The sequence below is a fragment of the Eptesicus fuscus genome, chromosome 10 (assembly GCF_027574615.1).
Source record: "Eptesicus fuscus isolate TK198812 chromosome 10, DD_ASM_mEF_20220401, whole genome shotgun sequence".
NCBI classification, from domain to species: Eukaryota; Metazoa; Chordata; class Mammalia; order Chiroptera; family Vespertilionidae; genus Eptesicus; species Eptesicus fuscus.
The window spans coordinates 53,598,436-53,617,301 of record NC_072482.1 but is presented as its reverse complement, the minus strand read 5'-3'; the positions used below and the strand labels follow the sequence as shown (position 1 = coordinate 53,617,301).

Below are 18,866 nucleotides of genomic sequence, written 5' to 3'. Positions count from 1 at the left end.
AATGCTGTCTTCTGTGTGCTATGTCTATGGAGAATCAGATATGCGTGAACACTAATAATGTCTTACGACATTATAAAAGTGAATTAAGTACAGAAGTAGTACAGTAGCTTGAATCACAAAAGATTTAAGGTAAGAACATGTCTGTGAACATACAGTAGGTTTACCTTACTTTCTCCAGTCTGGGCCAAATGCCCATTACCAGTTTGGTTCATTGGTAAATAACTGAAGTAATTATTATTTTATATCCTCCTCATACTTAGCCAGATACTACTTTCTAGGAGATGCTTAAGTAACAACAGTACTTAAGAATTACAAGAGTTGAAATTTGTAATAATTTTCTTATAGCATATTAGCTTGAAATAATTCTTATCCTCCATTTATGCTTTATTGCAGTAAAAATATATAATAAAATTTACTATTTTAAGCATTTTAAGTATATGCTTCAGTGGCATTAAGTACATTCACAATGTTATACAAATATCACCATTCATTTCTAGAACCCTTTCCTAATCCCATACAGAAACTCTGTACCCATTAAATAACTCCCTATTGCCCTTTTCCTTCAACTCCCAGCAACCGTATTCTACTTTCTGTCTCTATGAAGTTGCCCTTCCTAGGTACCTAGGAAAGTGAAATTATATTTTTGTGTCTGCCTTGTTTCACTTAGCATAATCTTTTCAAGGTTTATCCGTGTCATAGCATGTATCAGAATTTCATTCCTTTTAAGGCTGAATAATATCCTAGTGCATGTATATACCACAGCTTTAAATAATATTTATTCTTAAATTTTAAAAGGGATGTGATATGGAACTTAACATTGTAAAGGTTTAACTCTTGAGAAGCAGGAATATGTCCTAATTCTTTATCTTCAATATCTCACCTTATTTAACATTTTTCCATTTTACCTTGAGGATAACTTGTTTCTATAATGCAAAGTAGTAACTTGAACATATCCTCCCCTTGAATTTTCTCCTTCAAACACTTTGCAAACAGAAGTTAAGAAATTTAATTTACAAAGTCTGCTGATTGTTGGTCATAAAAGGGAGTGTCAGTCAAGACTGGCAAGATGAGGCTGCTAAGCACTTTCTGGTCAAGGTGCACAATGACCAGCCTGCAGCAGGTCATATACATGACAGCTGTTCAAACACTTGAACACAAAAACATTCTGAGACAGTTTGGTGTTGAAATGCATATACGTGCCTGATGTCTCCTTCAGATCATACCATTACAGGGAAATCCTAGATCAGTGATGGGCAACCTTTTGAGCTTGGTGTGTCAAACTTCGCCAAAAAACTGAGCATAACTCAGGTAGTGTGTCACTTTGAGGAAAAAACATTATTTCGCAAATGTTTCATCCTCAGGAGCAGCAAATGTTTCATCCTAGCATGCGGCTGCTTCAGCGGCCGCGTGTCATCAGAAATTGCTACGCATGTCAGTGCTGACACGCGTGTCATAGGTTCGCCATCACTGTCCTAGATGATAGTGGTGAGGGAAAGGGAAATGGGAGTGTAAAATCATTTCCTGGTTTGGCAAACAGATTGCTGAGAGTGTCTCATGAAACTAGAACAGGGCACAAAATTTAGCAATGTGTCCAAAATGATTGGCCCATATTGGGATTATTGTTTAAAATACTAATTTAATTATTTGACAAATGGGGGGAAAATGTGGCTATGCAGTATGCTGGCCAGTTGGGAAGCACAGATGAAAAATAAATCTTTCAGAAAATTGCTTCAACTTTACTAGGGAAACAAGAAAACAAAACAATTGCATGATAATTATAGGAAGTAGGAACATATGAAAGTTTCACTAGCAATCAGGATTTACAGAGAAAGAACGTTTTTCTTATTAGAATGTTTCTTAGAAAAGTAAACTTGCAAATCAGGGTCTATCCAAAAAACTTGGAAAATGAAGAGAATCACAGAGCAAAATCAGAGATTAATAAAGTGATTTTTAAAATGGTATTAGTCTGTTGTGTAGTTTGTGTGTGTGCGTGCGCGCGCGCTAAGTGGAAATTAGGGAAAGGGTTAAAGGAATGGAATTTCCAGTAGCATCTTCATGCCTTCACAGCATTGTGTTGCCAGGGGTAATTAGTGAACTCTTCTCACAAGATGAAGTTTTATTTGGAGAGCCACTTGGATTTGATCCAGCAGATGTTTAGCTATTGAGGACTTTATTCTAAATCTTACCCAGGAGTATCTTGGCTTCATGTGTTTTATTAAGGAAGACTAAATTATATGTAAATGGCCTCTATATTTACCTTCTTGTACTCTTGCTACGTTATTCCTACTATAATTTGCTATTTCTTTTGCACAATCCTCAATGAAACAACTTAGGTACTTGGTGCACTTTCTTCAGTCACACACAAGTTTCATTCATGTTACTCCCCAACAAGGCATTTTCCAAGATTTAGTTGAGAAATGAATACTGTATTTTTGGAACATTTTTGTTTTCCTTGTAACTTGTAGACCCTAGCCTGGAAATCGATACTTTTTATACTTGGACACTGTTTCAAATGAAAACAACATGGAATCCAGTATTCCAGTATTCTATTCGAAGAATTGCACTGCATGGACCCTTTCAGGGGGCCATCTTGTAGCTGAGAGATGGAAACTGGACTTGCCCGCCACTTTTCCTTAAAGGTCAGGGGGAAAGAACCAAACCTCGGGACTTGCTGGGCGAGGTTCAGCTGAGCCCGTGTCTCCGGAAGGGGGCGCGATGTTTTGAGGTAAACAAAAAGAGTGAGCGCTGCGGGGTCAGCTAAGGTCCCCGCCATCGCTACCATCCAGACCGGCCACTTCGCTAACGTCCGGTCCCTGAGGCGGAGCCCTCGGCGGCGCTCTCTGAGCCCGAAGTCCGCGGTTCTCCAGGAATTCGCACCAGACCGAGGCCGGCCCGCCGCTCCAGGCGCACCTAGCAACGGGCCAGTTCTCCAGTTTGACCCTTTGGCCCTCCCGTAGTCTGAAACTAGTGCCGCAAACTCACCCCCCTTTTCCGAAGCTAAAGTGTTCCTAGGGAAGAACATACCTCCGTTGCTAAAGTAAAAAGTTGCAGGGCGCACTGTACAGAATATTTAAGTTCTTGGCCGGGTATGCGCTGGCGACATTAAGGGGAATGTACAGGAATGTTCAGACACTTCCATGGCGTGTACCAGAGACCAGGTGGTACTGCCCATAACAAAAATGGCGCGGAAACACGTAACCCGGGTACGGTCAAGTGCTCAAAGACCAGGAGGCAGGAACCGTACGGCTTCGATGACAGGCGGATGTTGTTGTTACTACTTCCGGGTGAGACCACTCGGGCGCCATCTTGTCTTGTTCGGGAAGAAGTAGAAGCAGCGAAAGGGTTGGAGGTATTACAGGGACGGTGGCGGCAACCGTATTCCGGAATCACAGTGAGTAAGTGGTGGAAAACAATTACGCATGGGGACTTGCCGGGCCGTTACAAACGTCTTGGTTTCTGTGGCGAAGGTAGCATAACTTAAAACACGTAGGCTGCTTACGCTGCTTGGCGCTACCGCTGGAACCTCATCCCCTTAAAGCCGCGGCGTCTGCCTGACTTGGTGAATCAAACCGGTCCTCTCGATAAAAAGGAAATGTTGCCATGAAAGAGAGTGCTCTCCACCCCTTTCTTTTTAACTATGAGAGTTTTCTTCTTCTCGGATGAGAAGGGACTAATTCTTGGGCTCCTGACCTGCCGTTAAGCACTGCGCGTGCGCAGTGGGAACCCTCTGTGGGGAGCGGGTTGCGAGGGGGGCGGAGGAGGCGGAGGACCCGGACCTGGACCTTTTGCGCTGTGCAGCTCTGACTACGCAGGCGCAGCCAAGGGCAAATGCGTCCTGTTAACTATAATTAGCTTCCTTAGTTTGTATTCTTGTTTTATCCAGTGATGGGCATTCTGTATTAAGTTTCACTAGTGAAAGAGGCAGTGTCCAATATTTTAGTTGTATTATCCTGTGGTGGTTATTGTCATCTGAACATCTTGGGCACTTGACAAATTTTGATTATCGGTGGTTCATAAAAGAGCAAAATAACTTGGAATTTCTGATTGGAATGCAGCAAGGCAAAAGCAATAAAAACAGACCAGAACACTATGTAAGTACTCACTCCTGTGACTACTTTGTAAAGCATCCTGGGGCTATAGGGAAAGTAACAACAGTAAGTCAGTTCTTTTTTTTTTTTTTTAAAAATATATTTTATTGATTTTTTACAGAGAGGAAGAGAGAGGGATAGAGAGTTAGAAACATCGATGATAGAGAAACATTGATCAGCTGCCTCTTGCACACCCCCTACTGGGGATGTGCCCGCAACCAAGGTACATGCCCTTGACCGGAATCGAACCTGGGACCTTTCAGTTCGCAGGCCGACGCTCTATCCACTGAGCCAAACCGGTTTCAGTAAGTCAGTTCTTTTTAAGATGTTCATGAAACTATATTTAATTATTGTTATTTTTACTAATAGACTTTATTTTTTAGAACAGTTTTTGATTTACAGAAAAGTGAGCAGATAGTACAGAATTCTCAAATAATCAACCCAAACCCCCATTACACAGTTTCTCTTGTTATTAGCATTATATGTTAGTATGATACATTTGTTGCACAATTAATGGATACATTATTATTAATGGACACAATGTTGACACATTATTAACTAAAGCCCACGTTTATTCATGTTTCCTAAATTTTAATCCAGCGTTCTTTTTTTGTGTCCCAAGACCCCCATTTAGGATACCATATTACATTTAGTTATTAGATGTCTTTAGTCTTCTCTTGGTTGTGACCATTTCTTAGGCTTTTCTTGTTTTTAGTGACTGTTACAGGCTGAATTGTATTTCTCCAAAATTCATGTTGAAATTCTAACTTTGGTACCTCAGAATGTGACGCTATCTCACACCCATGTTTCTCTCTCCTTTGTTTCTCTCCCTCCTTTCCACTCTGAAAAGGAATGCAAAGAGATAGTGTCTATAAAGAAATAAAATGAGGTCATTAGAGTAGGCCCTAACCATTATGACTGGTGTCCTTACAAGAAAAGAAGATTAAGACAGAGGGAAAAGCATGTAAAGATATAAAATAGTAAGAAGCAAGGAAAATTCCAGGGTAAGTGAATAGGGAAACTAAGACAGATAGTTAAATAGCAGTTTGCAGCCACCTAGTAAATCCTATCTTCTCTAAAACGTGGACACTTAAGAGTAAATGTACTTCTCTCCAGCCAGAGGATAAATAGCTTAAATCATCCTACTCAGGGAGACAGATAACAGAAATCCAATTCGTGCAGTTTTCCAACCACACCCAAGGATAGACAGATTAAGGGAATAAATCTCATTTTGGTACATCAGCATAAAGCTGACTAATATTCTATTGATTCTCCCCTAAGACCTCCCCTAAATGCCCATCCTTTAAAAACCCCTGAAAATGAAGGTGATGGGTGCATTCTCCCTCCAAGGAGCACACTCATTCATTCCCTTCCCCTTACTCCCCCCACAGGCACATATCCCCTAACCTCTAAGAGACCCCATGAAACTTGCAACCAGAAGAGAAATGGTCCTTTTTCACTGTCCTAAGTATGTTTTTGCTGTGGTCAATAAATTATTGCTTGCTTTTCTATACTTTGTCTCTTGATTGAAACCTTTCTATCAAGAAGACAAGAACGGAGGTTTCGTCATCTCCCCAGTGACATGGACATAGGAGGCATTCATCTACAAACCAAGGATATAGACCTCAGAATGAAACTCACCCTGCTGATATTTTGATCTTGGACTTCTAGCCTCCAAAACTATGAGGAAATAAGTTTCTGTTATTTAAGCTACTTAGTTTGTGGTACTTAGTTATGGCAGGCCTAGCAAACTTAATACAGTGACCTTGACAGTTTTGAAGAGTACTGGTCAGGTATATTGTAGGATGCCCTGTTATTGAAATTTGTCTGATGTTTTTCTCATGATAAGATTGGTGTTAGGGGTTTTGGAGAGGAAGATCACAGGTATCCAATCAAGTGTATCTATAACAATAAAAGTGTAATATGCTAATAGACCGGACGTCCTTCCGGATGAAGCCGGGCTGCAAGGGAAGTCCGGGTCCCGGTGCCTGCCGGTGGCCAGAGGGAAGCCAGTGCTGGCAGCTGGCAAAGGAAGGCCTACTCTTGCAAAATTTCATGCATCAAGCCTCTAGTATACTATAAAAATGACATCACATTGGGATTTGACTTCAGTCACCTGCTTAAAGTAGTGTTTGTCAAGTTACTCTCCCCTATTCACTCCTTTCCATACTGTACTTATTAGGAGGAAGTCCCTTTGCACAGTTCATAATTCAGGAGTGGAGAGTATCTACATAGTTTATTTGGAATTCTCCATGGGAGATTTGTCTCTTCCCATTTATTCAATCATTTGTTTATATCAGCATGGACTCATAGATATTTGTGTCAGTACTATTTTATTTTGTTCAAATTTTTTTCAGTTTTGGATTTCAGGAGCTCTTTCAGTTGGCTGTGTACTTTTGACTTTCTTCCTTTCTTTTTTTTTTAAAGCACTTTCTTTCTTCCTAGTACTCCAGGCTCATTTTGTACGTCCCCAATCCTAAGAATCAGCTTTTCTCTAAGGATCCCTGATTCCTTTTATTGTAGAATGGTATTAGAACCAAGATACATGTACTTGTTGCTACTGAGATGTTGTTAACTTTAGGCTCTTGCTCATTTATTTTTTAGTTATTACTTTGATAACCAAACTATCCAATTCTCCAATATTTTTTAATAACTCTGCTAAGCTGCAAGCTGCAAAGTATTTCAGTATATATCAAAATGTGTCACATGAAACAGCAAAAAAAAAAAATTGTTTTTACCACATTTCAAATGATTATAAAGTTAACCTTTACTAGTTCCATTTCCACCTAACTTGAATAAATTAATTTTTTTATTTGACATCAGTCATCTGGTGTGTAGGACTGAAAGGGCAGGGGAGAAGAGGATTATTGCATTTGTTAGTTTCTAAACTTTATATTTGATGTGAGAAACATTTGACCATATGTATCAAAGGATAGATGTGCTTCTATATATCTTTGATTTTGCAATTGATGCTTAAGGGCTTTAAAACATTACATTTTCACCCTGGCCAGTTAGAGCGTTGGCCCGTGTACAGGAGGGTTTCAGGTTTGGTGCACAGGAGGGTTTCAGGTTTGATTCTGGGTCTAGGGCAAGTAACGGGTTGCAGGTTCGATCCTGGTGTGGGAGGCAACCAGTTGATGTGTCTCGAACCCATGTTTCTCTCTCCTTTGTCTCTCTCTCCCTCCTTTCCACTCTGAAAAGCAATGCACAAAATATCCTCTGGTGAGGATTAACAACAACAACAAAAATAACATTTTCATTTTCGTTCATCTTATCACACAATCAGTGATTGTCATTTAAACAGGTATTTTTAAGAACCTCAAAGCACAGTGTTCTAATATATTGTCATCTAAGAAATGGGTAAGATGAATGATGGTCATTTCTGGTTGTATTAGTTTCTTAGGGATGCTGTAACAAATTACTACAAACTCAGTGGCCTAAAACAGCAGAAATTTATTCTTTCACAGTTCTCCAGGCTAGAAGTCTGTAATGTAGGTTTTGGCAGGGCCATTCTGGCTTGCTTGTTCTGTCTTTGTCTCTGCCTCTTTCTCCTTCTCACTCTCTTCTCCTTCTCCCTCATTCCCTCTTCTGTAGAGGAGGATCCTTCCTAGCTTCTTCTGGTGGTTCCCAGCAATCCTTGGCTGTAGATATGTTTGTCCAGTCTCTGCTCCTTTGGTTAGTTACATGGTGGTGGTGGTGGTGTGTGTATGTGTTCTTATAAGGACACCAGCCATATTGGATTAGGACCCACCTTAATCCAGTATGACCTCACTTTAACTTGAATACATCTGCAAAGACCCTATTTCCAAATAAGATTACATTCACAGTTTATGGGAGTGGGGGTAGGGACTTCAGCATATTTCCCAGGGGGACGCAATTCAATCTGTAACACTGGACATAGCTATAAACTAGATTTTTACAGCCCAGTGTGATAACTTAGATGATCTGATGCAAACAGTGGTTATTGATCTTTCTTTTCTTTCCAAATCCCAGTTATTTCCAAGAAAATAGCAGTTAATTAAACCTCATAAAGGGGAAATCTTACAATAAACAAATTCTTACAAACTTGAGAAGTTGAGACTAAGGATCTTTATATTAAGGCTAAAGGAAAATAATACTATGGGCAAAACACTATGGAATTTTTAAATAATTATTAGATTTCCTCTGCCCCTCCAGAAGATTCTTATGTGAGCCAAGACAAAAAAAATACAACACATGAAAATTCAATATAAGTTTCTCTATAACAAGTCTCTTTATTATCTTTAACTTATTGTGGAAATTTTCAGAGAGTACAAAGGTAGAGTTGGAACCCTAATGTACTTATTACCCATCTTTAACAGTTATTATTTTCCAAATCATTAAGACAATGTGTAAATGTCATTTTTAGTCAATAACAAGGCTATATTATTTCACTAAACCATAATGAAATTAAAAGATATATATTTTTTATTATTGCCAGGTGTGCCTTCATATTCCTTTTGTTTTCCAGATTTTGCATTTGTTGTAGATTTTATGGTGAAAATGAAGGAAGAAAGAGTAGGGCTTTTGTTTTTTATTTTTTTATTTTTTAAATATATTTTTTTATTGATTTCAGAGAGGAAGGGAGGGGGAGAGATAGAAACATCAATGATGAGAGAGAATCATTGATAGGCTGCCTCCCTTAATGTCCCACACTGTGGACCTAGCCTGCAACCCAGGCATGTGCCCTGACCAGGAATCGAACCATGACCTGTTGGTTCATAGGTCAATGCTCAACCACTGAGACACGCTGGCCAGGCAAGAGTAGGGCCTTTAAACCCTTGCCATCAAATCACAATTTTCTTCTTGAGTTAAGAAGAAAATTGTGAAACTCTATCAAGCATTGTTCAAGATGCTGAAACATAAATACAAGTTTACATTAAATATTCAAGTATACCAAGTCTTTCCTTAAAACCTGTCACTTTACAAAATTCAGCATAACTCTAAATTTTGTTCTCATAATCAGAGGTACCTTTTTTGGACTAATAACAGAAGATTATTCCAAATCCTTCATAAGAAAATGACACAGAGGTAATTTGCCCAAAGTCTCACATTTACATGACTTGTGTAATTGTTATTGCTTATACCAGTCATTATGGACTGTGCTGATCAGCTTTCTTTGATTCTTCATATCTTAAAAAATCTGTAGATTTCTTTCTTTTTCTTTTTAATTTTTTGAAAGTGGACAGAAAGATGGAGCTACAGATGATTTGTTTGGTGTTTAGTGATTGCTATGTGGAGAAAGCTGTGCTGTACCTTATGGAAGATAAAAGATGAATAGATTTGTTTTTCTATCAACTTTTGAAAAGCTGTGATCTTAACGGGAAGAATCTGTTTGAGGGACAGACTGTTCTCACCTTACTACTGTTAACTTTAAACTTAAAATTCCATTGAAAAATCTGAATTAATGCATTCTATTGCTTTACTTGTACCACTTAAGCTAATACCAGGTGGATGAGACCTTCTTTTCAAATGTTTGTTCCTTTTTTCTCAGCATATTTGACAATCCCTAAATTGTTGGATACTGTTTTGTTATTGTTAATAAATAAAGATATTTTATTGTAAATAAAAAATATATTTTGAAAGAAAAAAATGTTAAAAAGTGTTGCCTTCCCATTTCTGATGTACCTGTTTCCCTTAATCTTATAATGGTAAATACTTTCTCATTATAGTTAATAAAAGGAAAAGTTCCAAAATAATTTGGAGATTATCACATTTTCATGTTACATCTCTAAAGTATCTTTTCTAATTTTTCATAATCTAAGAGCAAACTTATACTCTTTTTTTTTTTTTTTTTCAGGGCATAAGTAATTTTGCTGCTATGCTTCCAAGCTGTAGTCTGAATCTGTCTAAATTTTAAACAGAAGGTGAATCTTTAAGGTCAGTCAAAATATCAGTTGATAATTCTTTTGGGCGTTTCCTTTTTTATTTGTTATCTTTTAATTCAAGTTATAAGTGAAGTTACTTTTCAAGAGTTGTGTAATGAGTCATTTAGTTTTTAAAGGGCTTTAAGGTATAGTTGGAAAAGAAGAGGGGGTGGGGAATAGGGAGAAGAATGAAAATCTCAAGAGAGATTAGAAAAGTATGTTTAACCAGTTCAGTGTTGGCTTCAACTGGGGTGCTGTGTAGTGCCTCTTTAGCCATATGCTAATAATGCCTTTATTGTAGACTATATTCATGCAACCAGAAGATAAGTGCACTTAATTCTTAAGTAAGTCAAGGTAACAAACGAATGCATCTTCCCTAATTCACAGTGCTCTTCAGTTGAGAAGTCAGCATCTGCCATTGATAGAATTATAAAAATGCTACAAAGACTAGAGTTGCAAACTTTTTTTAAAAAAATATATTTTATTGATTTTTTACAGAGAGGAAGAGAGAGGGATAGAGAGTTAGAAACATCGATGAGAGGGAAACATCGATCAGCTGCCTCTTGCACACCCCCTACTGGGGATGTGCCTGAAACCAAGGTACATGCCCTTGACCGGAATCGAACCTGGGACCCTTGAGTCCGAAGGCTGACGCTCTATCCATTGAGCCAAACCGGTTTCGGCTAGAGTTGCAAACTCTTAAGAGCCTGAGTTATAATAGCCAACTGTCTCATTTGAGTTGGTGTGTCTTACTTCCTTATCTGGCTTCTCTATTTTTTGTAATCCTGCAATATTAAGGCTTTTGGATTGTTTATAGAGGAAAGGGTCAGTCTAGAAGGATTTGTTTAGTAAACATTTATTTAATGCCTATTTTATGCTAAGCCCTAAGGTACAAACTGAAGAAATATATGCTGCTTACCATGTGTGTCATTGGTTCTTGAAGAGGGTTATATATCAGTGTTGGATAAAGTTCAAAGATATTAGACTTGTAGGAATTTAAACTTTGTGTTATGAAAATTTTCAAACTAGTTTACAGAAAGGTAATGTGTGATGACCCTCTCCCCCATATCCATTATCTGGATTTAATAGTTGTTAACATATGTTCTCTTCCCCAGTCTTTTTCATGCTGTTTACATGTTAAGAAACCTGGTCCCGTAAACTACCTTACCCTCTGAATTTATCTGATTGTTTCTTTGAAACTGTTTATCTCATTCCTTTGTCCCCTTATAGTTCCTTCACACTAGAAGTAAGATAGGAAAGCTCAGTTGTATTCAATTAAACATTTTTGGTGAAAGTATTTATTTAAATGATTCTGGGGACATAATATCGTATCTTATGAGGAGGCACTATTACAGATTATTAAATCTTTAGGGTGATATTTTGGCAACTTTTCAATTTGTGATTTCCCATTGCTTCTAAGATTGTCTGAATCAGTTCTATTAGGTTTGACAATATGGCAGTTTTCTAAATTGATTTTACCTTAAGCATTCACTAGCCATAGGGAGAGTTCTCCTTCATTGTTAGAGTTATTTGGTTACTCTCTTCAAGGAATCTTAGTTGGGGGAGATGAAATCACATTTTTTTCTGATTATTTTCAAAATAATTATATTTCAAGAGATTTATATTGGGAAAAATTAGTATTTTCCTTTTTGAGCTAAATTGATTTGAGCTCTGCCTACCGCCAAATTCTGACACCAGTATTAACATGAAATTTTCTATTTTTGCTTGCCCACCTAAAAATTCCAGTTGCCTCTGGCAACCTATTGACCAGAATTTTAGAGCTCTGATCACATAAATGTATTATCGTATTATAATTTCTGTGTGAGCTTTTAAAATTAAAGAACTCTTATTCTCATTTTTAAACTATGTTCATCTTGTTGAAGATAGAAAATCAAATATATTTTTAAAGTCAGGATGTGGGATCAAGGAGGACAGCCTTGGCAGCAGTGGCCATTGAACCAACAACAGTGGATGCAGTCATTCCAGCACCAGCAGGATCCAAGTAAGGAAATAAACCGAAATCGGAGGGGGGGCGAGGAGAGAGATGTGGAAGAGTGGGAAATAATTCGATGGGATTAAGAAAGATGGAATTGGAATTGGTTTATTGGATCATTTTGTGGTCAGTATTTAATCTTTAAAACTGATTTAGTTCTTTTTTTCTAAGAAAGTAGAAAATCTTTCTTAAATGTGTAATTTAAGTAAAGTATACTTCTCTTAATTCTGAATGTTATAATTCAGTGTAGAGCATAGTCAACTGATGGTATGCTAAATCATTTCTCTTTATTATGGAACATTTCAAGCATATACAGATGTAGAAAAGAGTATAGGGAACTCCCATTTGTTATTTAGCTTTAATAGTTATTGACTCATGGCCAATTTTGTTTCATTGATATGATCCCTTCCAATGCCCTGCCTTTATTAGGTTAATCTGAACTTATTTTTTCAGTAGCTACATAGCATTCTATTATAGGAATATACTGTAATTTAATTGATCCACTTTTGGATGATTGATTGATTATTATTTTTATTATTTAAAATATATTTTTATTGACTTCAGAGAGAGAGAGAAACATCAGTGATGAGAGAGAATCATCGATTGGCTGCCTCCTGCACAGCCCCTACTGGGGATCGACCCTACAACCCATGTATGTGCCCTGACCGGGGATTGAACTGTAACTTCCTGATTCATGGGTCGATGCTCAACCATTGAGCCACACAGGCTGGGCTATAGTTTTTTACTTTTAAAAATAATTATAATTTTGTATATATATCATTATTCATGTGTCCAATTATTTTTATTTTCTTAGTAAAAAAATCAAGATCATAGTTGCATATTTGGAAAGTTTTAGGTAGACGCTGCCAAGTTTAACTTCATGAGGATTATGCCAATTTATGTTTCCATCAGAATGTATGAGAATAAGCCCAGCAATGTGGCTCAGCGGTTGAGCATCGCCTATGAACCAGGAGGTCACAGTTAGATTCCCAGTCAGGGCTCATGCCCATGTTGTGGGCTCAATCCCCAGAAGGGGTCAGCCAATCAATAAAAATAATATTTTAAAAAAATGTGTGAGAATACCTTTTTAATCTTGACTAAATAGATGTGAAAAATTATCTTATTTTACTTTGTTTCCTTTATTAATAATATTAGATCTTAGAATGTTAAATATAGATATTTGAGAAATAAAGGAGGCCCTTAAATTAGTGGGGACAATACATTTGAGTAAAGAATGACTGATATGTTGTTAATAGAGGTATTTTGACTATAGAAGGGAGCTGAAACTAAAGAAGGGTGACTATGAGGAGGAATAGGGGTAGTTATATTCATCTGAGATCTAGAGGATCTAGTGTAGGCCTGAAGAGGACCTATTTGAGGAAGAAATGAGTGAGTTTGATTATTTGTTTAAAAAAAAAAAAAAAAAGGAAGAAGACTTTAAAAAAAGTCAGTAAACTGCCCTGGCTGGTGTGGCTCACTTAGTTGAGCATCGTCCCATGCACCAACCAAAAGGTCCCTGGTCCGGGTCAAGACACATGCCCAGGTTTCGGGCTCAGTCCCACTGAGGGGGTCTGTAGGAGGCAGCTGATTGATGTTTCTCTCTCTTCCTCCCTCTCTAAAATCAAATAAAAACCTTTATATATATATGTATCGCATTCAATAAAGTGCAGAGGATAAATTTCTTATGAGTTAATATTAGAAATTAATTGGTTAAGAGTGTTTTTATGGAATCCTTTTCAGAAAGTATTAAGTCGTTTGTTTTATTTTGTAGCCTGAATATAGGTTATCTGAGCATCCTTACAGTCATAACACTTGCTAATATTTAAAATCAACAGTGGGAAATTACTGAGATGCTTATTTTATATAGAGGCACTATTCTTTTAGCTTCTACATTCTGAATGCTCAATTCTGCCATGTTAAATTATATTATATTAGGCCAGATTGATTGGGCTGCATTGGCTCAAGCTTGGATTGCCCAAAGAGAAGCTTCAGGACAGCAAAGCATGGTAGAACAACCACCAGGAATGATGCCAAATGGACAAGATATGTCTACAATGGAATCTGGTCCAAACAATCATGGGAATTTTCAAGGGGATTCAAACTTTAACAGGATGTGGCAACCAGGTTTGTTGTTTATGTTTTCCAAAGTTTAGGATTATTTTTAAAATACAAGGATTAAAATTAAATTGTTTAATTTGCTTATTTAGTCTTACGACTTCTTGAAATCAATGCTTGAAGAATAGACAGTTTAAATTAGATTTGACCTTGAAATTTTGTGGTTAAAATTATTCTGTACTCAGTCTGCTAGCACTGTGGCACTCAGTTTGATTCTTTTCTTGGTTCTTCATTCCTAGGCTGACAGGGGCTGGGAACACTGGAAACCTCACTTGGCATCTAGGGAAGAGAGCATTCTATGATCTCTCTCTTGCAACCTCTGGCCTTTCAGAAGCAGGACTGGCAGAGCAAAACATGTCTAGTTTCTAAAGAAAAATTGTGTCACTATGTGACAGATTAGTCTGTCAAATATATTCTGCCCCTACCATCCACCCATATTTACTTCCCTGTTTTTCAGATAGTGAAGATCTTCCATAAGTTTTTATCTGTTTTGTTTGTTTGCTTGCTTGCTTTTTTACTTCACAATATGATTTAGATTCCTTGATGCTATTTCAGTTTTTCCAAACCTGTGCTATTATTTTTAATAGTCACTTTATTTATAGAGGAATCTTACATTTAAGTGTGCTGATGGTGAAGTCATCTCTCCTTTCCCTATTAGTAGTTATTTTTGTTTTTCAATATAAGAATGGAAAACTCAGAAAGTAATCCTCTAACATTTTCAAAAGGATAATGAATATTCTAATATTTGATACTGTGATGTAGTTCATTTCTAGTTTTCTTGAAGCTATGCTAAACTAAACTTTCTCAAGTTTGAAAATGTTTTAGTTCCCAAGTTTAAGTTTATAAATGACTCACCCTAGCATCATCCACTTCTCCATCTTTGCTCTACTGGTTTTCTTTGTGACCCTGCAAGTGATTTATTTCTGTGTGCCCAATTTCCTCTCCTGAAATTGGCAAAAAAATAATACCTGATTTCCCCCTACCTCACAGGGATGTTGTGAGGATAAATGTGTTCATGGAAGAAAGAAATTATATAAAAATCCCTAGGCATTATTTTTATGGTGGTGTTACTGAACAGAAATAGAAAACTTCAACAACAAAAAATTGCTTTGAGTTTTGTTAAATTTATTAAAAATAATTTGGGGCATTTGTTTTCATTTATTTAGGATATGAATTGAGTGGAGTTAGCTCATTTGAATGATTTATTAATTCATTGCTTATTTTTAAGATATACAAAAGGAATTTGACCAAGAAGTCATAAATTTTTTATTTATTTCTTTACTGAAAAATTTAGCTTTCTTGAGAGCTTAAAAATTTGTATTGATTTTGTTATAACTCCCTGTTGAATGTTTTTATGCCTAAATTCTAAATAGAATGGGGAATGCATCAGCAACCCCCACATCCCCCTCCAGATCAGCCATGGATGCCACCAACACCAGGCCCAATGGACATTGTTCCTCCTTCCGAAGACAGCAACAGTCAGGACAGTGGGGAATTTGCCCCTGACAACAGGCATATATTTAACCAGAACAATCACAACTTTGGTGGACCACCCGATAATTTTGCAGTGGGCCCAGTGAACCAGTTTGACTATCAGGTGAAAGATATTTTGTTGCTTTAATACTGTAGATGTGCACATAATCCATTCTTTGGAAGTTTGTCTCATCAAGAGTACCTGAGATATGTGTTTCACTTTTCAGTTTTATACAGATAAGTGCATATTATGTCTCAGAAAAGTTATCAGTTTTTGAGAATTAAAACATTAAGAGTTTTATTTTCTGATTTGCTTAGGAAAATGGCATAAAGAATTGTTAGGGGGAAATTTACATAAAATGAAAAATGTGTAAGTGAAATAGTTATATGATGTTTTGTTTTCTAATTTATAATTTCAAAATGGAATATTTAAATGTTCAATAAAGTTTAGGAAATGCACAGTAGTTGAATACATTATTTATCAATAATAATAGATTATGGTTAAGAATTGAAGAATATAGATCTTCTAAATGCAATTCCTTCTCTGTCAAGTTAGGACTTTTTCTAGTGTTGTCTTTTTTATTCCATTCTGACATGACATGTTCATTAATAGAATTATACATAATTTCTTTTGTAGCATCTAATTCATTCCTAGGGACATAGAACTCTATGGGAAATAGTGTTATTGTTTTTTTTCTAACCACTCACCAAGGTCCACTCTTAAATTATAATACTAGGTGTCATTTTGAAATAACTGATTACAGTTGTTACCTTATAAACTAAGCTATCATGATTTAAAATTTTGAAAATATATACATTATATCACTAATTATATAGGTAATAGACCTAAATGTAAACAATATTCACCTTGAGGTAGTAATCTTATTCATATATATTCAGATACTTGTTGTATACTCATACTTGGTATACAGATATGATAGTTTTTTGTGGCAGGGAGCTTCTACTTCTACCGCATTTGCCTGGTAGATCCCCTTGCTAATAAGACAAAGAGGTCGGCAAATGGCTTAGAAACGCCTCTGAAAATGGTAAAATTACCAAAAAAAGTTTAATGTAATGATTCAGTAACTTTTATCTTTGCTTAAAATAGATATTTCTTTCTTGCAAGGTTTTAGAAACAACTTACATTCACAAGAAATAGAAAGTTGGAATTGACTAAAAATTTTTTTCTTGTATTTTCTGGTTATAGAAAAATTGACATTTATTTGGTTTCTTGGTAGTGAAAGGATTAGTTTATAAATGGATTCAGAATGAAAAAGTTCATATATGTTATTTTCTGTACTTGAAAATAGTGTATCAGAAGGATTTTAGATGGCTCTTGCATTTATGTAGGCAGAAAATCTTTTTCTTAAGAAAAGTAAGCTTAGGTTCTTGGGGCTACAGAAATATCGGTGGATATTAGAACCATGGAGTTCTTGGATTTGCTGCACACATGGATTTCTACTGTCCCAGTTCATAACACACGTGTATCCCAGAGTGTATATTGTATTAATGTGAAGAAAAATAAACTGCAATACTCTTTCAGCATGGGGCTGCTTTTGGTCCACCGCAAGGTGGATTTCATCCTCCTTATTGGCAACCAGGACCTCCAGGACCTCCAGCACCTCCCCAGAATCGAAGAGAAAGGCCATCATCATTCAGGGATCGGCAGCGTTCACCTATTGCACTTCCTGTGAAGCAGGAGCCTCCACAAATTGGTAGTTATTTAAGTTCAGTGAACTACATTAGCATGATTTCTTGACCATATAAAAAGGATGTCTTAATTTCTTAAATTGTTCTACTACCTGTGATATATTAGAAATCGACACTTTAAAACCCTATTATTTTATAGTCATAAAACTTTAAAATTTCAAAGGGGAGATTTTGTCTAAAATATTAAAATCTTTGAATAATTTTCTTTAAAATAAAACTTTACCTTAAACTTAGATTTTGTGATGAGATAAAGTTAACATGGCTGTAGAATTTTGATTTCTTCAATGTTGACAATTTGATACATTATACCGATATATGAGCATTTTCGCCTTTTAAAAAAGCCTCTAGTTTTTTCTCTGGATTCTTTCCACTCTCAGTTCATCTGATACACTGCTGTAAGATTAATTTTCCTTTCATTATTTCACTTTCTGTAAGTATTTTTCAGAACATTTCAATTGTTAAATAACAGGACTAACGTATTCCCAATGAAAAATTTTGAATTTATTATATATCTGGAAATCCAAATCCAGCACTTAATGGACCAGAACATTTAAGTCTTTTTTTCTTATCACAAAGTAGACATTTTAGGACGATTATTGCTTCTTTTATAACTTAAGGAATAAATTAAAAAGTATCCCAGATGGAATACTTGTTTAAGTGAATTTTCAGTGTGAAATGGACTTGTGTTTGACTCTCTTCTGTTTTCATATTTTAAGAAGCAATGTAAGTTTGGCTCTGAAGTAGCCCATATCACTGCTTACTGGTTTTGTAACCTTGAGCACATCTCTTAATATCTGAGTTTCAGTTTTCTCATTTGCAAAAGAGATCAAGTAATAGTGATCATTTAGGGCCTTTTTTAGGATTGAGATGATGATAGTTTAATGTGCTTTCATAGTGCCTTGGCACATTGTAAACATTAATACAATGTTTATGCTGCTATTAAAAGTGGTGATTTTTTTAAAAAGCGTGACATTTATTGGGTTGTTTTTATTAGCACTGTCTTGCTGGAAAATGATAGTATTTGTTATAAACGCTCAAATGGCACCAGTATTTTTCCAAAAATTTCACAAGTTAGAAATTTAGGAATAAAGAACTCATGTGTTAGATTTTTACTTAACTGACTTACAAATTTTCTTTTTCTCATGTGAAACAGATGCGGTAAAACGCAGGACTCTTCCAGCTTGGATTCGGGAAGGTCTTGAAAAAATGGAACGTGAAAAGCAAAAGAAGTTGGAGAAAGAAAGAATGGAACAACAGCGTTCACAGTTGTCCAAAAAAGAAAAGAAGACTACAGAAGATGCTGAAGGAGGTGATGGCCCTCGTTTACCTCAGAGAAGTAAATTTGTGAGTAGAATCCTTTGACCTGAAACTCCATTTGATATCTATGTGAAAAGGTTATTGAAATAAGTATTTTAGCCTGTAGAAAAGTATTAAAGTAATTTTCCTGAGATTACCTTCAGTAAGTATATTGGGTATTATTTTTTTATATTATAGATGTGTTATTGAGGGCAGGGTAAGGAGAGAGTGTACAGTGAGTTTATAAAACATTTTATTCTGGAGAGAAATTATTCAGTGGGATGCGAGATAGGTCTTACATTGACA

At 36.3% G+C, this 18,866-nt stretch overlaps 1 protein-coding gene across 9 annotated transcripts in view; it reads left to right on the top strand.

Moving 5' to 3' along the window:
- The first annotated feature begins 3,245 nt into the window (after positions 1–3,245).
- Positions 3,246–18,866, top strand: part of PNISR (PNN interacting serine and arginine rich protein) — a 28,864-nt gene continuing 13,243 nt past the window's right edge. For 4 of the 9 annotated variants that reach the window (XM_028137754.2, XM_054722475.1, XM_054722472.1 and 1 more), the window contains exons 1-7: positions 3,301–3,395; positions 9,907–9,986; positions 11,861–11,975; positions 13,902–14,090; positions 15,455–15,678; positions 17,098–17,269; positions 18,418–18,608. In XM_028137754.2, the coding sequence (XP_027993555.1) occupies positions 11,888–11,975; positions 13,902–14,090; positions 15,455–15,678; positions 17,098–17,269; positions 18,418–18,608 (864 nt within the window). In that variant the 5' untranslated portion in view covers positions 3,301–3,395; positions 9,907–9,986; positions 11,861–11,887. Of the gene's footprint in view, positions 3,396–9,906; positions 9,987–11,856; positions 11,976–13,901; positions 14,091–14,320; positions 15,330–15,454; positions 15,679–17,097; positions 17,270–18,417; positions 18,609–18,866 lie in introns of those variants that run through there. The other 5 variants (XM_054722476.1, XM_028138169.2, XM_054722474.1 and 2 more) reach the window with 5 other exon arrangements.